Source organism: Sturnira hondurensis, unplaced genomic scaffold (genome assembly GCF_014824575.4).
Source record: "Sturnira hondurensis isolate 20B ecotype Veracruz unplaced genomic scaffold, ASM1482457v3 Scaffold0004136, whole genome shotgun sequence".
Lineage (NCBI taxonomy): Eukaryota > Metazoa > Chordata > Mammalia > Chiroptera > Phyllostomidae > Sturnira > Sturnira hondurensis.
Genome location: NW_028076767.1, coordinates 20,314,811 through 20,334,295, shown reverse-complemented (window position 1 = coordinate 20,334,295; position 19,485 = coordinate 20,314,811). Strand labels below are relative to the sequence as shown.

General features: G+C 39.3%; 1 protein-coding gene across 7 annotated transcripts in view; it reads left to right on the top strand.

Annotated features, from left to right (window-relative positions):
• The window catches only part of NCOA6 (nuclear receptor coactivator 6), a 97,114-nt gene that overhangs the window by 37,857 nt on the left and 39,772 nt on the right, over positions 1 to 19,485 (top strand). For all 7 annotated transcript variants that reach the window (XM_037043912.1, XM_037043911.1, XM_037043914.1 and 4 more), the window contains 3 exons: positions 389 to 670; positions 4,278 to 4,433; positions 14,502 to 14,624. In XM_037043912.1, the coding sequence (XP_036899807.1) occupies positions 436 to 670; positions 4,278 to 4,433; positions 14,502 to 14,624 (514 nt within the window). In that variant the 5' untranslated portion in view covers positions 389 to 435. The remainder of the gene's footprint in view (positions 1 to 388; positions 671 to 4,277; positions 4,434 to 14,501; positions 14,625 to 19,485) is intronic.

Genomic DNA, 19,485 nt, shown 5'->3' with positions numbered 1-19,485 from the left:
TTGTGTCGTAGGGTCCACCAAAGGCTAATAAAAATTGATTTTCAAAAAATACTTGTTTTATTTTCTTGTGACCTCCTTGTTCCCTCCTCCTCATATTCTAGACTTATGAAAAGGTAGCACATAACAGACAGAAACATTATTACATAATAAGCGGAATTTTATTTAAAACTGGTATAAAACAAATAAAACAAAACTGGTGTGTTTTTATTTCTAGTATCTTTGAGAACTAATTATTATATGATATCTTAATTAAATAGTTTATCCTCTCTGTAATTTCTTAATTTTTATAGTACTTTCTTATTGACAACAGTTTTCACAGAACTATACATTGTTAATTGTAAAATTATGCATTGCAATGCTTTTTCTCTCTTCTCTTCTCTTTTCAAAGGTTTTCTTATTTTCCACTTGGCACATGCTTCTGGAATAATATTCACCATGGTTTTGGATGACCTTCCAAACTTAGAAGACATCTATACTTCCTTGTGTTCATCAACAGTGGAAGACTCAGAGATGGATTTTGACTCTGGACTAGAAGATGATGACACAAAAAGTGATAGTATTTTAGAGGATTCCACAATCTTTGTGGCCTTCAAAGGAAATATAGATGATAAAGACTTCAAATGGAAATTGGACACAATATTGGAGAATGTGCCCAATTTGTTACACATGGGTAATTTGTTTTAATTATTTTTTCCTTCTAAGTGTTTGCCTTTCTTTGGTTATCTTGAGTTTTACAAAGTAAAACTTTGCTGTACTGACTTGAAAGACTGATTTTAATTGTGAAATTGGAATTTTAGGATTTTTCTCTTTGTTTTTAAGAAATGCGGTTTTGTTTCTTCTAAGTATATGGAGGAACTGAACTTAACATAGTGAAACTCAAATAACCTGCTGTAGTGGATAGGAGTAATTCTCAAGATCCAAATATATTTATTGTTTTTAACTCAGTGGTTTTCAGTTTCCTTACCTGTAAAATGAAGAGGTTAGACTGGATCTCTAAGACTCCTTAAAGCTTACAAAAATCTTTTATTCCATGGTTCTACTTAAAGTATACTTGAGCCCTGGCTGGTGTAGCTCAGTGGATTGAGCGCAGGCCTGTGAAGCACAGGATCACAGTTCGATTCCCAGTCAGGGTACATGCCTGGGTTGCAGGCCAGTTCCCAGTCAAGGGATGCATGAGAAGCAACCACACATTGATATTTCTCTCCTTCTCTCCTTCCCTTCCCCTCTATAAATAAAGAAAGAAAGAAATAAAGGAAGGAAGGAAGGAAAGAAAAGAAAGAAAGAAAGAATGAAAGTATACTTGAAATTTGTTCTTTTAAATTTTAGATCAGAGGCTACCTGGATCCAGCTATCAACCACATGTTTGTAGCCCACCTTCATTTTTTTTTATTCTTTTTATGTTTGAATTTCATTGCCAGTGCTGTAAAATTTTAAATATTTTACATAAAATCCATGTTTTGATTTGTCTTTTAAAATGGGAAGATTTGATACCATCGAGCTCTCCCTCTGTGCCAGAGGGTGCTGAATGGCAGCTGCGACTGAAAGCAGGCCTTCACTGCACCACAGTTCTCACTTAGTCTCGCATCGCTCGCTTAGATTACCTGTCTTGTTCTTGTGGGCATGTGTGGTTTTAAACCTTGATTTGGATGTTCTCCATCTCTTCTGGTCAGCACAATTATCTAATAATCTCTTCAAACATAGTGCAAAACCTAGGTTTTTAGCCTTTTATCACAAATCTTGATCAAGTGCTCATTAACTTTTTTAGGTTTGGGATTTTTAAAAAATTTTTATTTTTTGAGATTTGTATCAGAAGAGAAGCTGTTTTTTTTTCCCAAGGACTTTTTATACTGTGTTATGGAAGACTTCTTAATAGTTATGGATTAGTTAGCATAGAAATAGGGGATTTTATATGTTAAAGTTACAATTATCACTATCATTATCACCATAATCACATTCATAATATATCATAGTATAAGGACCCAGCTGGGCCTGAAATTGTTCATTGCTCATAGTTACCCGCATTTTTCCCTTTGTTTCTAAATTGCTGAGTCAGTTTGATTATGGCTTTTTTAAAAAAATATTTTATTTCTTTATTTTTAGAGAGAGGTGAAGGGAAGGAGAAAGAGTGGGAGAGAAACATCAATGTGTGGTTGCCTCTCATGTGTCCCCTACTGGGGACCTGGCCTGCAACCCAGGCATGTGCCCCGACCAGGAATCGAACCAGCAACCCATTGCTTCACTGGCCCGTGCTCAGTCCACTGAGCTACACCAGCCAGGGCTGATTATGGCTTTTAAAGAATTTACTGAACCCAGACTTAATGCTGTTATCAGTTTATATTCTTGGTGCAAAAAAAGTATTGTAAGTCATCATAGCTTCTCAAATATGATGGAAGTTTAAAAAACTTTTGATAAAATATAACTGTGTTATAGACAAGGATTTTTCTGCAGCCACAAGTATATAATATCGTAAGCATATTTGTTGTTTGTCTAGACCATATACAAGATTTCAGTACTTTTCACATTGGGAAGAAGCTCTGTAGCATCTGTACTGTATAGAATGAGGATCCCCACCTTCCTGCCTTGTACTGTTCAGAGGCATAAGTGCCATGGAAAGGAAATTGACCTGAGAATCAGAGCTGGATTTTAATGCCACCTCTGATACTGCGAGGTAGCCAATGGATCCTGGGCCAATCACTTAGCCTTTCTGGGCTTCAGTGACCTCGCCTGTAAAATAGACTTGGACTAAATATTTCCTAATCCTTTCTAAATTTCTGTGATTATATTACCTCACTGCTTTTAGCAAGTAGTCTCTTTTCCCATATTAGAACAAATGAACTTCATGTCTGGGTAAGATAACTTTCAATGCATCATGGTTTTGAAGTTGAGAGGGGCTTGAGGAAACATGTAGGCATTTCCTCCTATTCATGTATATTTCTTATTTTGAGAACAGATATACCCATATGACTATTTTCTTAACATTAGAATGTAAAACTGAATAGAGTTTACTAAAGATCAAATTTAGCTGAGTTTTAACAAAAGGGAAAATTATTTTGTCTGGCATTGTTAGAAAAAAAGTCTTTTTATCTGCTAACTGGACCTGGGATATGCTTTCCATCTATGAAATATAATTGCAAACAGTATTGCCTCTTCATTAGTTAATGTTTATATCTTCTTTATAAAAACATGTCCTGAAGTTTGCATTGACTCTTCAGACTTGCTAAATGTAATGTTTTCATATCCTAAATGAAGCTAGGTTGTCAAATTTATGTTGGTTTCCCCTTCAGTTTGGTGTGCTTCAGTGGAAATTCTACTCTTGTTTAAAGTAGAAAAAGATTTGCCCTGACTGGTGTGGCTCAGTGGATTGAGCACTGGCCTGTGAACTGAAAGGTTGCCAGTTTGATTCCCATTCAGGACACAGGTCCAGGTTGCGGGCCAGGTCCCCACTTGGGCATGTGCAAGAAGCAACTACACATTGATGTTTCACTCCCTCTCTTTCTCCCTCCCTTCCCCTCTATCTAAGAATAAATGAAAAAAAAAAGAAGAAAAATATTTAAAAATCAAAGATACAAAGAATCAAGACTTACGACCTCCATAAACCAAATCATTTATAGGACATTGGAAGATACGTTTGCTCTCTGTCTCGATAATTATCTTCCATAGGGATGTGTAGTGAATACTTATATATGAGTATTAAAACTTCAAATACTTACCTTTTATAAGTAAATCTACTAGTGTCCCTTATAGTGCTGTTTCTTTAAATAAGCTGCATATCCCTTAGGCTTCTACAGTTGGCTTACCTGCCAATTGAATTTTTATAGAATTTAACTAAAAAATTTGAGACTTAAATGTTGTCATCTTCTCAGTTCACATACATTGAACTGAGAGCAGTAGACATTATTCTGTCAGTTTAAACTTAACCTGTCTCTTCTCTCATATTTCTTACTCCATCTTGCTACTTTCTATTCATTCAGTTTCTATGGTGTAGCAGGTCCTGCACTAAGTTTTTGGCATGTATTGTCTCATTTATCACTCACACTCTTATGAAAGGTAATTTTCGGAAAGATGAAATAACTTGTTCATGGTCACCCAGATTCTAAGTGGTAAAGAGATTGGATTTGAAGTCTGTCTAACACCAATGCCTAAGCTCAGCTGCTCCAAGCTAGTGCTCCATCTTGTTCTTTTACTTGTGTGTGTGTGTGTGTGTGTGTGTGTGTGTGTTTTCATGCCTTCTGGTGGCCAAAGATTACTAATACTATTCTCTTTTTTTCACAACCAAGAATCCAGCAAGCTAAAGGTACGGAAGGTAGAGCCCTGGAACAGTGTCCGTGTAACATTCAACATCCCCCGGGAAGCAGCGGAGCGGCTACGAATCCTGGCTCAGAGCAACAACCAGCAGCTTCGGGATCTGGGGATTCTCTCCGTTCAGATTGAAGGTGCCTGTCTGTATCTAAATCATAACAACAGCAGAATGTAGCATGATTTCCTGTGCTACTTGTTCCTCAAGTTTCAGAATGCCAAGTAATTATGTAACCTGTGCTCTACATTATAGCACCTAGTGTGAAGAGGGATTGAGGCTCTGGCTGGGTCCTGATGCTTCAGCATCTGTAGCCTCAGACTCCATTCTTATGGTTGATTTTGGCTGTCAGCCAGTCAGACTTTGATTTTACTGGTATCCTGACCAGGAACTAATTTGTCTTTTGAAGACTATCTAATTTCACTTGCTTCCTTCTACCAACTAAGCCCTAGTTTTTATTTCTTTGTTCATCTAATAGAGATTAGGAGGCTGTAAACAATTCTTTTGTACCAGTATTTATTTTTAAAATACTTGATCAGAGTGATCTTTTCAAAATGAAAATATACCACACATACAGTTTAAATCCCTGCTGTGGCTTGCTGTTGTTCACAGAATAAAGAGTACACAAACTTTATTTTTAAGTATACATTATTGATTATGCTATTACAGTTGTCCCATTTTTTCTCCCCTTTATTCTCCTCTGCCTTCATCCCCTTTCCCACCAGCATCCCCTCCCCTTAGTTCATGTCCATGGGTTGTACATACAAGTTCTTTGGCTTCTCCATTTCCTATAGTATTCTTGACCTCCCCCTGTCTAATGTGTACCTATCATATATGCTTCTAATTCCCGGTACCTTTTCCCTGATCCTCTGCCCACCCCCACCCTGCTGATAACCCTCCATGTGATCTCCATTCTTGTGATTCTGTTCCTGTTCTATTGTTTGCTGAATTTGTTTTTGTTTTTAGGTTCAGTTGTTGATAGTTGTGTTTGTTGTAATTTTACTGTTTATAGTTTTGATACTCTTTTTCTTAGATAATCTTTTTAATATTTCATGTAATAAGGGCTTGGTGATGATGAACTCCTTTAACTTGACCTTATCTGGGAAGAACTTTTATCTGCCCTTCCATTCTAAATGAAAGCTTTGCTGGATAGAGTGATCTAGGTTGTAGATCCTTGTTCTTCATGACTTTAAATACTTCTTGCCAGCCCCTTCTTGCCTATAAGGTTTATTTTGAGAAATTAACTGATAGTCTTATGGGAACTCCTTTGTAGGTAACTCTTTCCTTTTCTCTTGCTGCTTTTAAGATTCTCCTGTTCTCTTTAATCTTGACTGATTTAATCTTTAATCTTGACTGATTCAATTGACTGGTGTGTGTCTCTGTGTGTTCCTCTTTGGATCCAATTTCTTTGGATCTCTCTGAGCTTCCTGGACTTGCATGTCTAGTTTCTTTGCCACATTGGGGAAGTTTTGTTTCATTATTTTTTCAAATAAATTTCCGATCTCTTGCTCTTCATCTTCTTCTGGCATCTCTATGATTCAGATATTGGAACATTTAAAGTTGCCCCTCCCCCCAAAAAAAGTTGTCCCAGAGGTTCCTAAGCCTCTCCTCGGTTTTTTGAATTCTCGTTTCTTCATTCTGTTCCAGTTGAATATTTATTTTTTCCTTCTGTTCCAAGTCCTTGATTTGAGTCCCAGTTTCAGAGTGGATTGTGCCCTTTCAGGTACAGATTCCCAGGTGGGTGTGCTTGTGTGCCTTCTAGGATTCTGTGGGCCCCTCCAACAGATTTTCTTGTGAGACTAGGTATTTCTCCCACCACCAGAACCCCCATAGGTTTTTCTAGCCAAGGGTTTTGAGACTTTAATGTCCCACACTGTAAGCCAGGGTTATATGGTCTGTCTCACTCTCCAGTTGTTCCTCCCAGCTTAGCCTCATGCAAATGTGGGATATTCCGGTCCGCCAGCCTCCACCTTGCCTGCCCCAGTCTTCCAGCTGCCACTTTGTTATGAGCCCTCACTGCCCCGGCTGCCCATCTCCGACCCTCCTACCAGTCTAGGTGAATGTTTCTTGAACTCCTCAGTTGTCAGACTTCCATACAGTTAGGTTTTTCTGGCAGTTCCAGTTGTTTTGTCTTTGGATTGGTTGTTACCCCGTTTTGGTTGTACAAGGAAGCAAAGTATATCTACCTACACCTCCATCTTGGCCAGAAGTCTGTTTGTTGTTGGTTTGTTTTTGTTCTTTTTTACCAAAATTTAGCTTATATGTAGTTGGCAATTAGGGGAATAATAGCAGTATAATGTGGAAATTGTGTTTATCCATATGTGATTGCTCCTGGGCAGGGGGAGCTAGAATTGTAGGACTCGAAGAATAATTGTCTATAAGGAAGCATAGCCTTTAGCTCAGCTGCTGTATAGGTGGAAGTCCTTTCAGCTTTATTTTAAGAAAATTAAGAATGGGAACTTACACTCAAGTATTTTACCTTCCCCAGAATTACATTGCACGGCTCTCAGCTTGTGACAAATTGCACTTCCTCCTGCGCCTGCCTTAATTGCAGCCGCACTGGCTTAGAGCATCACTCCATATGCAGTATCTCAGCACCTTTCATCAGGCATGTCCACTCTAGTGTTTTGGAGTATGTTGTCTCCACTAATTTTTTTTTAATTTTCATTTTTATTAGAGCTCTGGTTAAAAGGCCTCAGGAGTTTTGAGTTTGTCTCAACAATGTTTTTCTCATAAAGCCAATTAATTTTCAGTTTGAGATTTTACAGAATGTGCAGTTTTTCAGGACTGCATTTATCATATAGAAAAATGCCTATAATTCTTTGTAAGGTTATGATAAGATGACTATTCACCCTTTGTTCAATAAAAAGCTAATAAATGCTTACCATATACCAGGCACTGTTCTGTGTATAAAGGCTATAACTAGGGTGGTCTTATATCATATAAATCAGGACACTTTCAAGAGTAAAAGAGGGTGCTGTTAATAACTTATCCCAAGACAACAGATATAAAGGAACTAGAGCAGACTTAGGGTTACCTTTAAATAGTAACAGGGGATACAGACAAGAAAGCAAGTAAATAAGTAAGTATTTACATGGAATGTCCTCTGAAGAAATAACAGGACGTTCTGGAAAAGGTGACCTAACCTTGGATAAGATGGTCAGTGTAGGCCTTTCCGGGTGTGTGACACTCAAGATGACATGAAAATTGAGGCACTGATTTACATGAGAATAGTGCAGGAGACTGATCGAGGCAGAGGGAATAATGTGTGCAAAGGTCTTGAGATGAGAAGCAGGTTTGTGTGCCTAAGAAACTTTTAAAAAAATTCCACAAAGGCTGAATCCTTTCTATTGAAGGAGAAACTAATGTGAGTTGGGATTAGAGAGGTAGGTTGTTCAATAGAGTAGCCACAAGCCATATGTAGATACTGAGCAACTGGAAATGTGCTGTAAGTGTGAAATACATACTGGATTTTGAAAGTTTAACTCTCCCCAAGAAGAATGTAAAGTGTCTCATTAATAATTTTTATATTTATTATATGTTGAAATAATAGTACATTGGATATATTGGGTTATTAAAGTATATGACAGTCAACTTTACCAGTTTATTTTTACCTTTTTACCAAAGCATCTAGAAAATTTAAAATTATATGTGGGGCTTGTATTATATTTTTGTTGAGTGGCACTGGGCTAGATAGAAAATTAGAGGTGTTGTATACCCTATTAAGAAGTTTGGCTTGCATTCCTAAAGCAGTGGGAAGCAGTGGAGTAGTTTAAGCAGAGAAGTAACATGATCTGATGTTCATTTTAAGAACAGTATTTTCTGCTTAGACTGTCCTAGCAAGTTTGGTATATTGATAGTTCTTTTGCTTTAGTGGAAACCCTCAAAATCTCGGCATTTCTCTCTTACTTTTGACTTCCATAGCCAACTTAGAGCATCCTGTAGCCCTCGGTGATTGGTAGGATGTTTGTTCCCTATGACCAAGCTACCTTCTTGGTTAAGACAAAGCTGGTGTATATCAGTTACAAGACAAGAGCAAACCTGTGCTCTCATTAGTTTCCTTCTTTTATCATCTGGCTCTTGAAGGAAGGACTTCAGTGAATGCATCCTTTCAGTTCCTCAGCCACAGGTCAGCTATTCTTTTATTGTCCACAGGGTGGTGCTGTTCTCAAGAGTAACAGTCAAATTTTTGGATTAAAGGTGTAAAGTGGGACTTCCAGCTAAGATGGAGCTGTATGTAGATACACGTGCCTCCTTGCACATCCAAAAGAAGGACAACGGCAATTTAAAAACAAAAAACAGCCAGAACTGACAGAAAATTGAACTGTATGGAAGTCTGACAACCAAGGAGTTCAAGAAGAAATATTTATCCAGACTGGTAGGAGGGGTGGACACGGGCAGCCAGTGGAGCGGACACACAACAAAGCAGCAGCTGGTGGACCCAGCAAGGGTTTGGATTGTGGAGGGGCATGGTGCGCAAAGGCGGCTGGCAAACCAGTCTCATATTCCTGTGCAGATAAACCAGATGAAACTGGGGAGCGAGACAGACCGCACAACTCAGGGCCCCAGCGTGAGGAAATAAAGCCTCAAACCACTGATTGAAAACACCTGTTGTGGTTGAGGTGCCAGGAGAGACTCCCAGCCTCACAGTAGAGTTTGTTGGAGAGACCCAAAGGGTCCCAGAACATAGACAAAGCCACCCACGCAGGAATCAGCACCAGAAGGGCCCAGTTTGCTTGTGGGAAGCAGGGGAAGTGACTGAAATCCAGCAGAGAGCAGAGCAAGTGTCATTGTTTCCTCTCAGACCCCTGCCCCACAACCCAGCTACTGGGTTGCCCCACCTGGGTGAACACTTAAGGCTGAACACTCAACGCCCCTCACTATGTGACAGGTGCACCGAGACTACAAAAAAATAATGGCCCAAATGAAAAAACAAATCCAAGCTCCAGAAAAAATACAGCTAAGTGACAAAGAGATAGCCAACCTATCGAATGCACAGTTCAAAGCACTGGTGATCAGGATGCTCACAGAATTGGTTGAATTTGGTCACAAATTAGATGAAAAAATGAAGGCTACGCTAAGTGAAATAAAGGAAAATGTACAAGGAACCACTAATGATGGGAAGGTAACTGGGACTCAAATCAACAGGGTTGACCAGAAGGAAGAAAGAAACATCCAATCAGAAAAGAATGAAGAAACAAGAATTCAAAAAAAAGGGGAAGAGAGGCTTAGGAACCTCCAGGACATCTTTAAACATTTCAACATCCAAATTATAGGAGTACCAGAAGGAGAAGAGGAAGAGCAACAAGTAGAAAACTTATTTGCAAATAATAAAGGAGAACTTCCCCAGTCTGGCAAAGGAAGTAGACTTCCAGGAAATCCAGGAAGCTCAGAGAGTCCCAAAGAAGTTGGACCCAAGAAGGAACATACCAAGGCACATCATAAGTACATTACCCAAGATTAAAATGAAGGAGAGAATCCTAGAAGCAGCAAGAGATAAGGGGACAGTCACCTACAAAGGAGTGCCCATCAGACTGTCAGCAGATTTCTCAAAAGAGACTTTAAAGGCAAGAAGGGGCTGGAAAGAAGTATTCCAAGTCATGAAATCCGAAGACCTACACCCAAGATTGCTCTATCTAGCAAAGCTTTCATTTAGAATGGAAGGGCAAATAAAGTGCTTCTCAGATAAGGTCAAGTTAAAGGAGTTCATCATCACCAAACCCTTACTATATGAAATGTTAAAGGGACTTATCTAAGAAAAAGAAGATTAAAAACATGTGCAGTAAAATGACAGCAAACTCATAGCTATTAAGAACCACACCTAAAACAAAAACAAAAGTGAACTAAGCAAACACCTAGAACAGGAACAGAATCACAAGACTGGAGATCACATGGAGAGTTATCAACAGGGGAGTGGGAGAGGGAGAGGGGGGAAAAGGTACAGAGAATAAGTAGCATAGATGGTAGGTAGAAAATAGGCAGGGGGAGGATAAGAATACTATGGGAGATGTAGAAGCCAAAGAACTTATGACACATGGACGTGTACTAAAAGGGGAGCATGTGGGTGGGAGGGAGTGCGCAGGGTAGAGAGGAGTGAAGGGGGGGGGAATGGGACAACTGTAATAGCATAATCAATACAATATATTTTTTATTCCGCCAAGATGGAGGTGTAGATGGAAACACTGTGCCTTCTCCCACAACCAAGTTTAAAGACAACAAAGTATTAGTAAACAAAAACACAGCCAAAACACAGAAAATTGAAGTATACGGAAGTCCAACAACAATGAACCATTCAGCCAGATGGGTAAGAGGGGTGGGACCAGAAGTGAAGCAGGGTCGAGCAGGAAAGATCCTTTGGTCAACCAACCCAGGAGCAGAGGTGGAGGCGATTGGTGGATCCCAGGCGTGGGGTGGCGACTGGTGGACCCAGTGAGGGCACAGAGCGGCTGGCTGACTGTGGTCACACATTCGTGCGCAGATAAACCAAGCAATGGAGCGAACAGTGAGACAGACTGCTCAGGCTAGGGCCCCAGCCACGGGAATTAGAGCCTGAAAGCACCAACTAGAAAGACTTTCTCAGGGTTGAGGGGCCAGGAGAGGCTCCCAGGCTCACAGAGAGTTGGTTGGAGAGACCCACAGGGTCCTGGAGAGTACACAGGCCCACACACCTGGGAACCAGCACCAGAGGGGCCCAATTTGCTTGTGGAAAGCTGCAGAGGGGACAGAAATCTGAGAAAGAGCTGAGTGGAGTAAAGCCCCATTTTTCCCCCTGTCTGACCCCACCTCCACATACAGCATCACAACCCAGTGACCTGGGTTGCCCAGCCCTGGTGAACACCTAAGGCTCTGCCCTTCATACATAACAGGTGCAAACAGACCAAACATTATGACTCAAGAACAGCTCAGAGCCCTAGAGCCTATAATTCTAAGTGACCAAGAAATAGCCAACCTTTCAGATGCACAGTTCAAACCACTGGTGATCAGGATGCTTACAGAATTGGTTGATTTTAGCCACAAATTAGAGGAACATATGAAGGCTAAACTAATTGAAATGAAGGGGAATGTACAGGAAACCAATAGTGATGGAAAGTAAACTGGGTCTCAAATCAGTGGAGTGGACCAGAGGAAGAAAGAAACAACCAAACAGAAAAAAAGGAAGAAACAAGAATTCAAAAAAATGAGAGGCTTAGGAACCTCCAGGACATCTTTAAACTTTCCAACATCCAAATGATAGGGGTACCAGAAAGGGAAGAGGAAGAGCAAGAGCAACAAGTAGAAAACTTATTTGCAAATAATAAAGGAGAACTTCCCCAGTCTGGCAAAGGAAGTAGACTTCCAGGAAATCCAGGAAGCTCAGAGAGTCCCAAAGAAGTTGGACCAAAGAAGGAAAATACCAAGGCACATCATAATTACATTACCCAAGATTAAAATGAAGGAGAGAATCCTAGAAGCAGCAAGAGATAAGGGGACAGTCACCTACAAAGGAGTGCCCATCAGACTGTCAGCAGATTTCTCAAAAGAGACCTTACAGGCAAGAAGGGGCTGGAAAGAAGTATTCCAAGTCATGAAATCCGAAGACCTACACCCAAGATTGCTTTATCCAGCAAAGCTTTCACTTAGAATGGAAGGGCAGATAAAGTGCTTCTCAGATTAGGTCAAGTTGAAGGAGTTCATCATCACCAAGCCCTTATTATATGAAATGTTAAAGGGACTTATCTAAGAAGAAGAAGATAAAAAATATGAACAGTGAAAGGACAGCAAACTCACAGTTATTAACAACCACACCTAAAACAAAAACAAACTAAGCAAAAAAGTAGAACAGGGACTGAACCACAGAAATGGAGAGATCACATGTAGGGATAGCAACAGGGGAGTGGGAGGTGGAGAGTGGAGGAAAAGGTACAGAGAATAAGTAGCGTAGATGGTAGGTAGAAAATAGACAGGGGGAGGGCAAGAATAGTATGGGAAATGTAGAAGCTAAAGAACTTGTGACACATGGACATGAACTAAAGGGGGAATGGTGGGGGAGGGGTGTGCAGGGTAGAGGAGAATGAAGGGGGGAATGGGACAACTGTAATGGCATAATCAATAAAATATATTTTAAAAAACTTTAAAAGAAAAAAAAACAGCACAGATAGGGCCCTCACTCTCATGAAGCATCCTGGTGGGAGACAGGAAATAGACAAGTAAACACATAAGCAAGAGGATGACGAAGTGATAAATGTGATGAAGAAAGTAAAACAAGGCTTAAAGGAGGTGGCCACTTTAGATGGGTGGTCAAAAAGGCCTCTTTGAGAAGATGACTTAAAAGTCGTCTTGGATGATCAAAAGGGTACCAATTATGCTAAGATTTTTGAAAGGGGCATTCCAGGCAGTCAGAACAGCTTTGCAAAGCCCGAAACTGGGAATGGGATTAACTTATTAGAAGAACAGAGAAAGGTCTGATTTATTGGAATCCAGTAACCAAAGGGTGTTGAGATTAGGTCTGAGCAAGGGCCAGATCATGTGAAGTATTATGGATTATTATAAAGGGTTTGTGTTTTATTCTAAGGACAAATTAGAATTGTGTGTGAGGTGACATGATTTAAAAAAATTCACTCTTGCCCTGACCAGCATGGCTCAGTAGGTTGAGCATCATCCTGCAAAGCAAAAGTTCACTGGTTTGATTCTGGTTGGGGCACATGCAAGAAGAAACCAAATGACATTTCTCTCATGCATCAGTGTTTCTCGCCTTCTCTTTCTTTCTCCCTTCCCCTCTCTCTAAAAAATAAATAAATAAATAAAATCTTTTAAAAAATATATTTTTTAAAGAAGAAGTACAAATTGGTAGTTACAAAATGAAAAAAATAAAAAGGTGTGAAGTATCCCAAAGTTTATTTCAAAGACCTTTTATCATTAGAATAAGTAAGATTTAAGTTGCCTCTAAAGTTTAGGGTACATTCATTTGGAACACTGCTAGTGACATTACCTAGCAGGCACTGTGAGATTCAAATGAGACAAGATTTTGTAATCATTAACAATCCTATACAAGTGCTGGTCTAATCATCAGATGCCTCAAAGGTAGATTAGTAACAACCTGTCTAGTCTCTTTTTTCTTTTTTTTTTTTTCAGTTAAAATTGACATGCAGTTTATTAGTTTCTTGTGTGCAACACAGTGATTAGATATTTATATAACTTACAAAATGATATCCCAGTAAACCTAATGTCCATCTGATTTCATACATAGTTACTAAACTATTATTGACTATATTTCTATGTTGTACTTTACATCCCTCTGACTGTTTTTATAACTGGCAATTTGCACTTGTTAACCCTCTTTATGAACATTTTTATCTATCCCCCACCTCCCTTCCATCTGGCAAACATCTGTTCTCTGTATCCATGAGTTTGTTTCTCTTTTGTTTGTTCTTTTATTTTGTTATTTAGATTCTTTTTTTTTCAGAGATTTTATTTATTTATATTTAGAGGGGAAGGGAGGGAGAGAAGGAGAGAAATATCAATGTATGATTGCTTCTTGTGAGTCCCCCGCCAGGAACTGGCCTGCAACCCAGGCATGTGCCCTGACTGGGAATCGAACCACGATCGTGTGGTTCACAGGCCTGCTCTCAATCCACCGAGCTACACCAGCCAGGGCAGATTCTTCATATAAGTGAAATCGTATGGTATTTGTATTTCTCTGTGGCTTTTTATGGCTAAGTTATGTGCCATTGTATATTACGTACCACATTTTTATCCACTCATCTATCAGTGAATACTTAACAACCTATCTGTTCTTCACTGCATGAATTTCTCTGCTGCATATGTTTACGTTGCAGTTATTGAAAGGAAAATGGTTTTTTGCTCATAAGTATTACAGTGTCCCCATATCATTACTTTCCTTCACACGTGCACATGCACACACACTCTTGGTGAGCTGGTTGAAAATAAATACTCAGAGTTCCGAGCCCTCTGCTGATGCTATACATCATTAAACATTGCCCATCTGCTGTGTTGTAAGGATTGGTTATGGTCTCCTCATGCTTCCTGTAAGGTAACCTGCTCAGATGAGGTTGGAGAAAGACCCATAGAGTATTGAACCCACCATTTTTGTATTGGTAAACTTACCATAATCCTTCAAAAACAGAAAACTACAACTCTTGTGTACCTGTTTTTAAACAAAACTTGCATTTATTCTGATTGTTTCCTTTTTATAACCTGTAATTTCCAGGGGAAGGTGCTATCAACCTGGCTTTGGCTCAGAACCGAAGCCAAGATGTGAGAATGAATGGACCCATGGGAGCTGGAAATTCAGTTAGGATGGAGGCGGGATTTCCCATGGCAGGTGGTCCAGGTGAGATCTTCCATTCATTTGTATGACATTTTACTGGTTTCCTTTTTTGGCTTTACTTGCTAATGTATGATCGTTTGGGTCCTGTAAGATAGCAGGGGTTCGTGGCACATCTCTGTTTACTAGTTCAGGAAATCAAGATTAGGAAGCTAGTTAGAGTCACAGAGCATGAAGCTTATAGTCTTTACAGTATTTGGGGTTCATGGTTAAAGGTAGATGAGCACTGAGCAATGCTGCAAACATTTACTGAGCTCTTGTTATATGACAGGACCTATGCTAGGTGTTGGAAATAGAAATGAATAAAATATTTTTTTACCCTCAGGATGTTTATAGATAATGGAGAATGTAGCTTTCTAACTCCCCCCTTCTCTAAGGCTGAAGATCCGTGAGCTAAGAGTTCTTGCATGCTTATGTGGAATCTGTAGAAGTATATGAGAAATTGTGTGTTTTTATATACTTATAACCTGAGAGAGTAATACATTTTTTACTGCCTTTTCTAGTAATCCTGAAATGTCTTCTTTGGAGCTTGAATTCAACATTTTGTGAATTACAGGATATTAAAATTGAGTTGGCTCTGTCATTTAAAGCTGAGGAAGCTGTGGGGCTCAAAGAAAGGAAGCAAGTTTCCCAAGGGCAAGTAGCAGTAGGCTTAATATCTCATATCTAACTCCCAGTTCAGTGCTCTTTTTACTGCACTAGTGGCTTTCATACTTCTGCTGTGAGATATTTTTATTCAAAGAAACCAGAAAAGCATAGCTGCTGTGCTTAAAGCACAGTAAGCACCTGAAACTATACCCAGTCATTCACCTCCCCACCTACCACAACAGCTCTTGAAGAAATGCAAGAAAAGGGAGAAGCTCAGTTTATAAAGCCATTGCTCTGAACAGTCGCTGAAACTTGGCCGTATAGAGTTGGAAGTAGGTTTTTATCCTGGCACTGCCATTTGGTGGTTACCTCAAGCTAGTCACTGCATCTCTCCAAGCAACAGTTTCTTCACCTACAAGGTGAGATAATGGTGCATTTAATCTACTGAACTCATGCTTGAAGGTGGATGGATGAGCCATGTAGCAAACATTTGCTGAATTCCTATTTTATACCAAGACTTGTGCTGTTGGGCTATTGTGGAGTACTGTACGTATAGTAGATGGAAAATACCCAGCCTGGTAGCGATAGTAGGGAGTCAATAGATGTAGTTCTCCATAGAAGTCTGAGCATTTTGTGTTAAGGCAGTTTGATGAATACCAATAAAACAAACTAACATTAAAAAAAAAAACCTGGCTGGTGTGGCTCAGTGGATTGAGCACTGGTCCGTGAGCCAAAGGGTCGCCAGTTCATTCCCAGTCAGGGCACATGCCTGGGTTACAGGCCAGGTCCCCAAGTAGGTGGCACATGAGAGGCAACTACACATTGATGTTTTTCTCCCTCTCTTCCTCCCTTCTCCTCTCTCTAAAAATAAGTAAAATCTTTTTTTAAAAAAAGGCACTCTGGCTGGTGTGGCTCAGTGGATTGAGCATCAGTTTATAAACCAAAAGGTCGTGGGTTTGATTCCCTGTCAGGAAGGGCACATGCCTGTGTTACAGGCCAGGTCCCCAATTGCGGGCATGCAAGAGGTAACTGACTGATGTTTTTCTTGCACATTGATGTTTCTCTCTTTCTCTTTCCCCCTTCCTTCCCCTCTCTGCAAATGAATAAAGTTTTTAAGAGTGGGAAGAGCCTAGCTAAGTTGCATATAGTAGTAAAAGATTGAATTGACATGAGATGAGATTCAGGAAATCCAGGTTCTAGTCTCAATTCCTTGCCAGATGACTTAATATTTACTAGTCTTAGTATCCTGTGAACATATTTAATTATATTCTAGAAACAGTGAACCCTTCCAGCCTTAAAATGTTAGGACCCCATTAATGTGATCTCAACACACTAATTGCAAGCTCTCCTAGTGTCTGGCAAATAACTCTTAGTGTCTGCATATAGCAAGCATATAAGTATCTCTGGAAAATCAGTGTAAAATGTAGTGATATATGTAGTTCATTGTCAACATAGGAAACTTAGAAGCTTTAGGTTAAAATTAGGTTAGGTTTAGTATAGACCAGTGATTCTGATAATATATACAATATGAAGTTTCAGGAATAATGAGCTAGTAGTGATCTGTAGTCACAATAACATTTTAACCCCTAATCTTTTTTTACTGCCAGGCATACTTCAGGCTTGTTTTTCTCTATTGTCCATAGGGACAGTGGATGCAAAGACATTTAATATAAAGTTAAACTAAGAAGAGGAATTTTTCCTGGGAAAGGTGATCTTAGTACCCTATAAAACAAAAGTAAGCAAATTGGGAATTGTGTATCTAGAATGTCTTAGATCATGATTTTTTCTTAGTACTGTTTCAGCATTAGTAACAGAAAATTGATAAGCAGAAGTTTTTTGTAATTAAAACCATATCCAAGCCCTGGCTGGCGTAGCTCAGTGGATTGAGCACAGGCCTGTGAACCAGAGGATCGCGGTTCAATTCCTAGTCAGGGCACATGCCTGGGTTGCAGGCCAGTTCCCTGCAGGCCAGCTCCCAGCAGGGGACGCACAAAAGGCAACCATACATTTAAAAAAAAAAAAAACCATATCCATAGTCTTTTTCCCCCCATAGTTTTAGAGAACCTCAAGATTAGTGAGGATATCATAGCAGTCATTTAGACGTGATTTCTCAACCTTGTCACTGTTGATGCTTTGGGCTGATAAGGCTTTGCTGTCGGGAGCTGTCTTGTGCATTGTGGGTTTAGAAGCATCCCTAGCCTCAACCCACCAGATGCCAGGAACACCGCCACCCCTTCTTCCCAGTAGTGTCAACAAAAACTGTCTCCAGACCTTGCTAAATGTCACCTGGGAGACAAAATGGTGTTCCCCCAAAGTTGTGAACCATGGTTCTAGTCCAAATTCCTACCTAGTACTGGAATGTATTTTGTAGTATTACTGCTGAGCATGTAGTCAGCCTGTGCTTGAGCGTTTCTGAGTGTAGGAGGCTGATTGTAGACAAGAAACATGCTACTTATCTCCCAGGAACTTTCTTACTGTCTAATTACCACCTTTGAAAAATGGAATGGAGTTCCTCAAAAACAAATCAATTTTCAGCAGATGACCATTTACCCATTTGCCCTCTTCCACGAAACACCTAAAAATGCCATATAAGAATATTACATTTAATGCACAGTTGAGCATGTGAGAGAGTGAGGGAGGTCCCCCAGGCAAGAAAGAAGTCAAAGAAAAAAAATTAGACGGCATTAAACAAATGAGGAGATTGTGTAGGGGCCAAGGGATTTGAATTTTAATGGCCAGGAAGAGATAAAATATGAAGCCTTGACTTGGGTCCACATAAAGAAGACAGTTAGAACTCAGAATTCCACATGAAGCCTGAATTTTCAGTGAAAGATAGATTTGAACATTTTTGCCCTCTGGCATAGAAAGACAAACCCCAAACTTGCCTCTCTCGGCCTGGGCTCCTAGTTGGGGCTGAGGGAAATGGTGTTTTTGGAATTGTTTTCTCTACCCTCATGCAGGTTGGACATTTTTGCCCTGGGGCAAAAGTAGGTTTATAGTTCTGAGAACATGAAACACAGAATTTATTTTCATGTTATTATTCATTAATATTGTATTATTTTCCATACAAACAACTGTAAACCTACTTTTTCCCCACCCTGTATTATTGAAATGACTCTGGAACAGCCAAGCTAAGTCATTAAGTGGTTCTAGGCTGGTAATAATTGTTGAAGCTCTGGAGAGGCACATTCTCAACCCAAGCCATTTCAGATTTTCATAGTTAAAGCCTACTATAAATGAGATTATACTTTAAATGTATAACATGTAGGAATAGACTCCCTCCCTCTAGTTAATATGAATTCTAGATAATGGGAATATTAGGGTATTCAAAATTATGAAAGTCTTAAGAGGACAAGACACTATCAAAACATAAACAGAACTTATAGAAATTTTTTAATTATTGAAGTAAATAACTTATTCAGCAAATTAGACACAGCTGAATGGGAAGGTAAACTTGAAGAACTTACCCAGAATACAGCAGAGAAAAAAATAAAAGACAGAAATATGAAAAAGGTTAAGAGACATAAAGGGTAAAATGAGAAGGTCTAACATAAGTCTGAAAATAGTTCCAGAAGAAGATAAATGGAGGAGGGACAATAGTTAAATAGAGAATGGCTGAACTTTTTCCAGAATTGGTGAAAGAAATGAGTCCTCAAGATTCAGAAGCCCAGTAATCCTGAGCACTACAAATAAAAATAAATCTGTATCTGGACACAAAATTGTAAAGCTACAGAACATGAAAGACAAAGAGAATGTTAAAAGCAACTCAAAGTGAAAGACCAATTATTTACAAAGGAAAGACTGTCAAACCCACAGCTAATTTCTCAGCAGCAACATTGGAAGCCAGGAAACACTGGAATATTTCAAAGTGATGAGAAAAATTATTGACAGCCCAGAATTTTAAACTTAGCTACACTATCAACATTAGTATGAAATAAAGACCTTTTCAAAGAGACTAAGAAAATTTACCATTAACAGACAGACCCTTGCTAATTGAACTGCTCAAGGATGTACTTCAGGAAGAAGAAAATTGAACCTAAGATGGAAGAAATAAAAGCTAAGAAAGAATGGTGAGCTAAATAATTGGTTAACCTGGGGTAAATATTTCCAAATAAGCATTGACTTATTTAGTATAATGATGATTATATATTGTCTTTAGACTTTAAGTCAAATATGTCTGTTGACATTTAAAATATAGTCACTAAAATAATAGAAATAGAGTCTATAACTTCTGAACTGTTAGTGGAGGGGTAGAAAGGAAGGACAGATGAAGGACAAT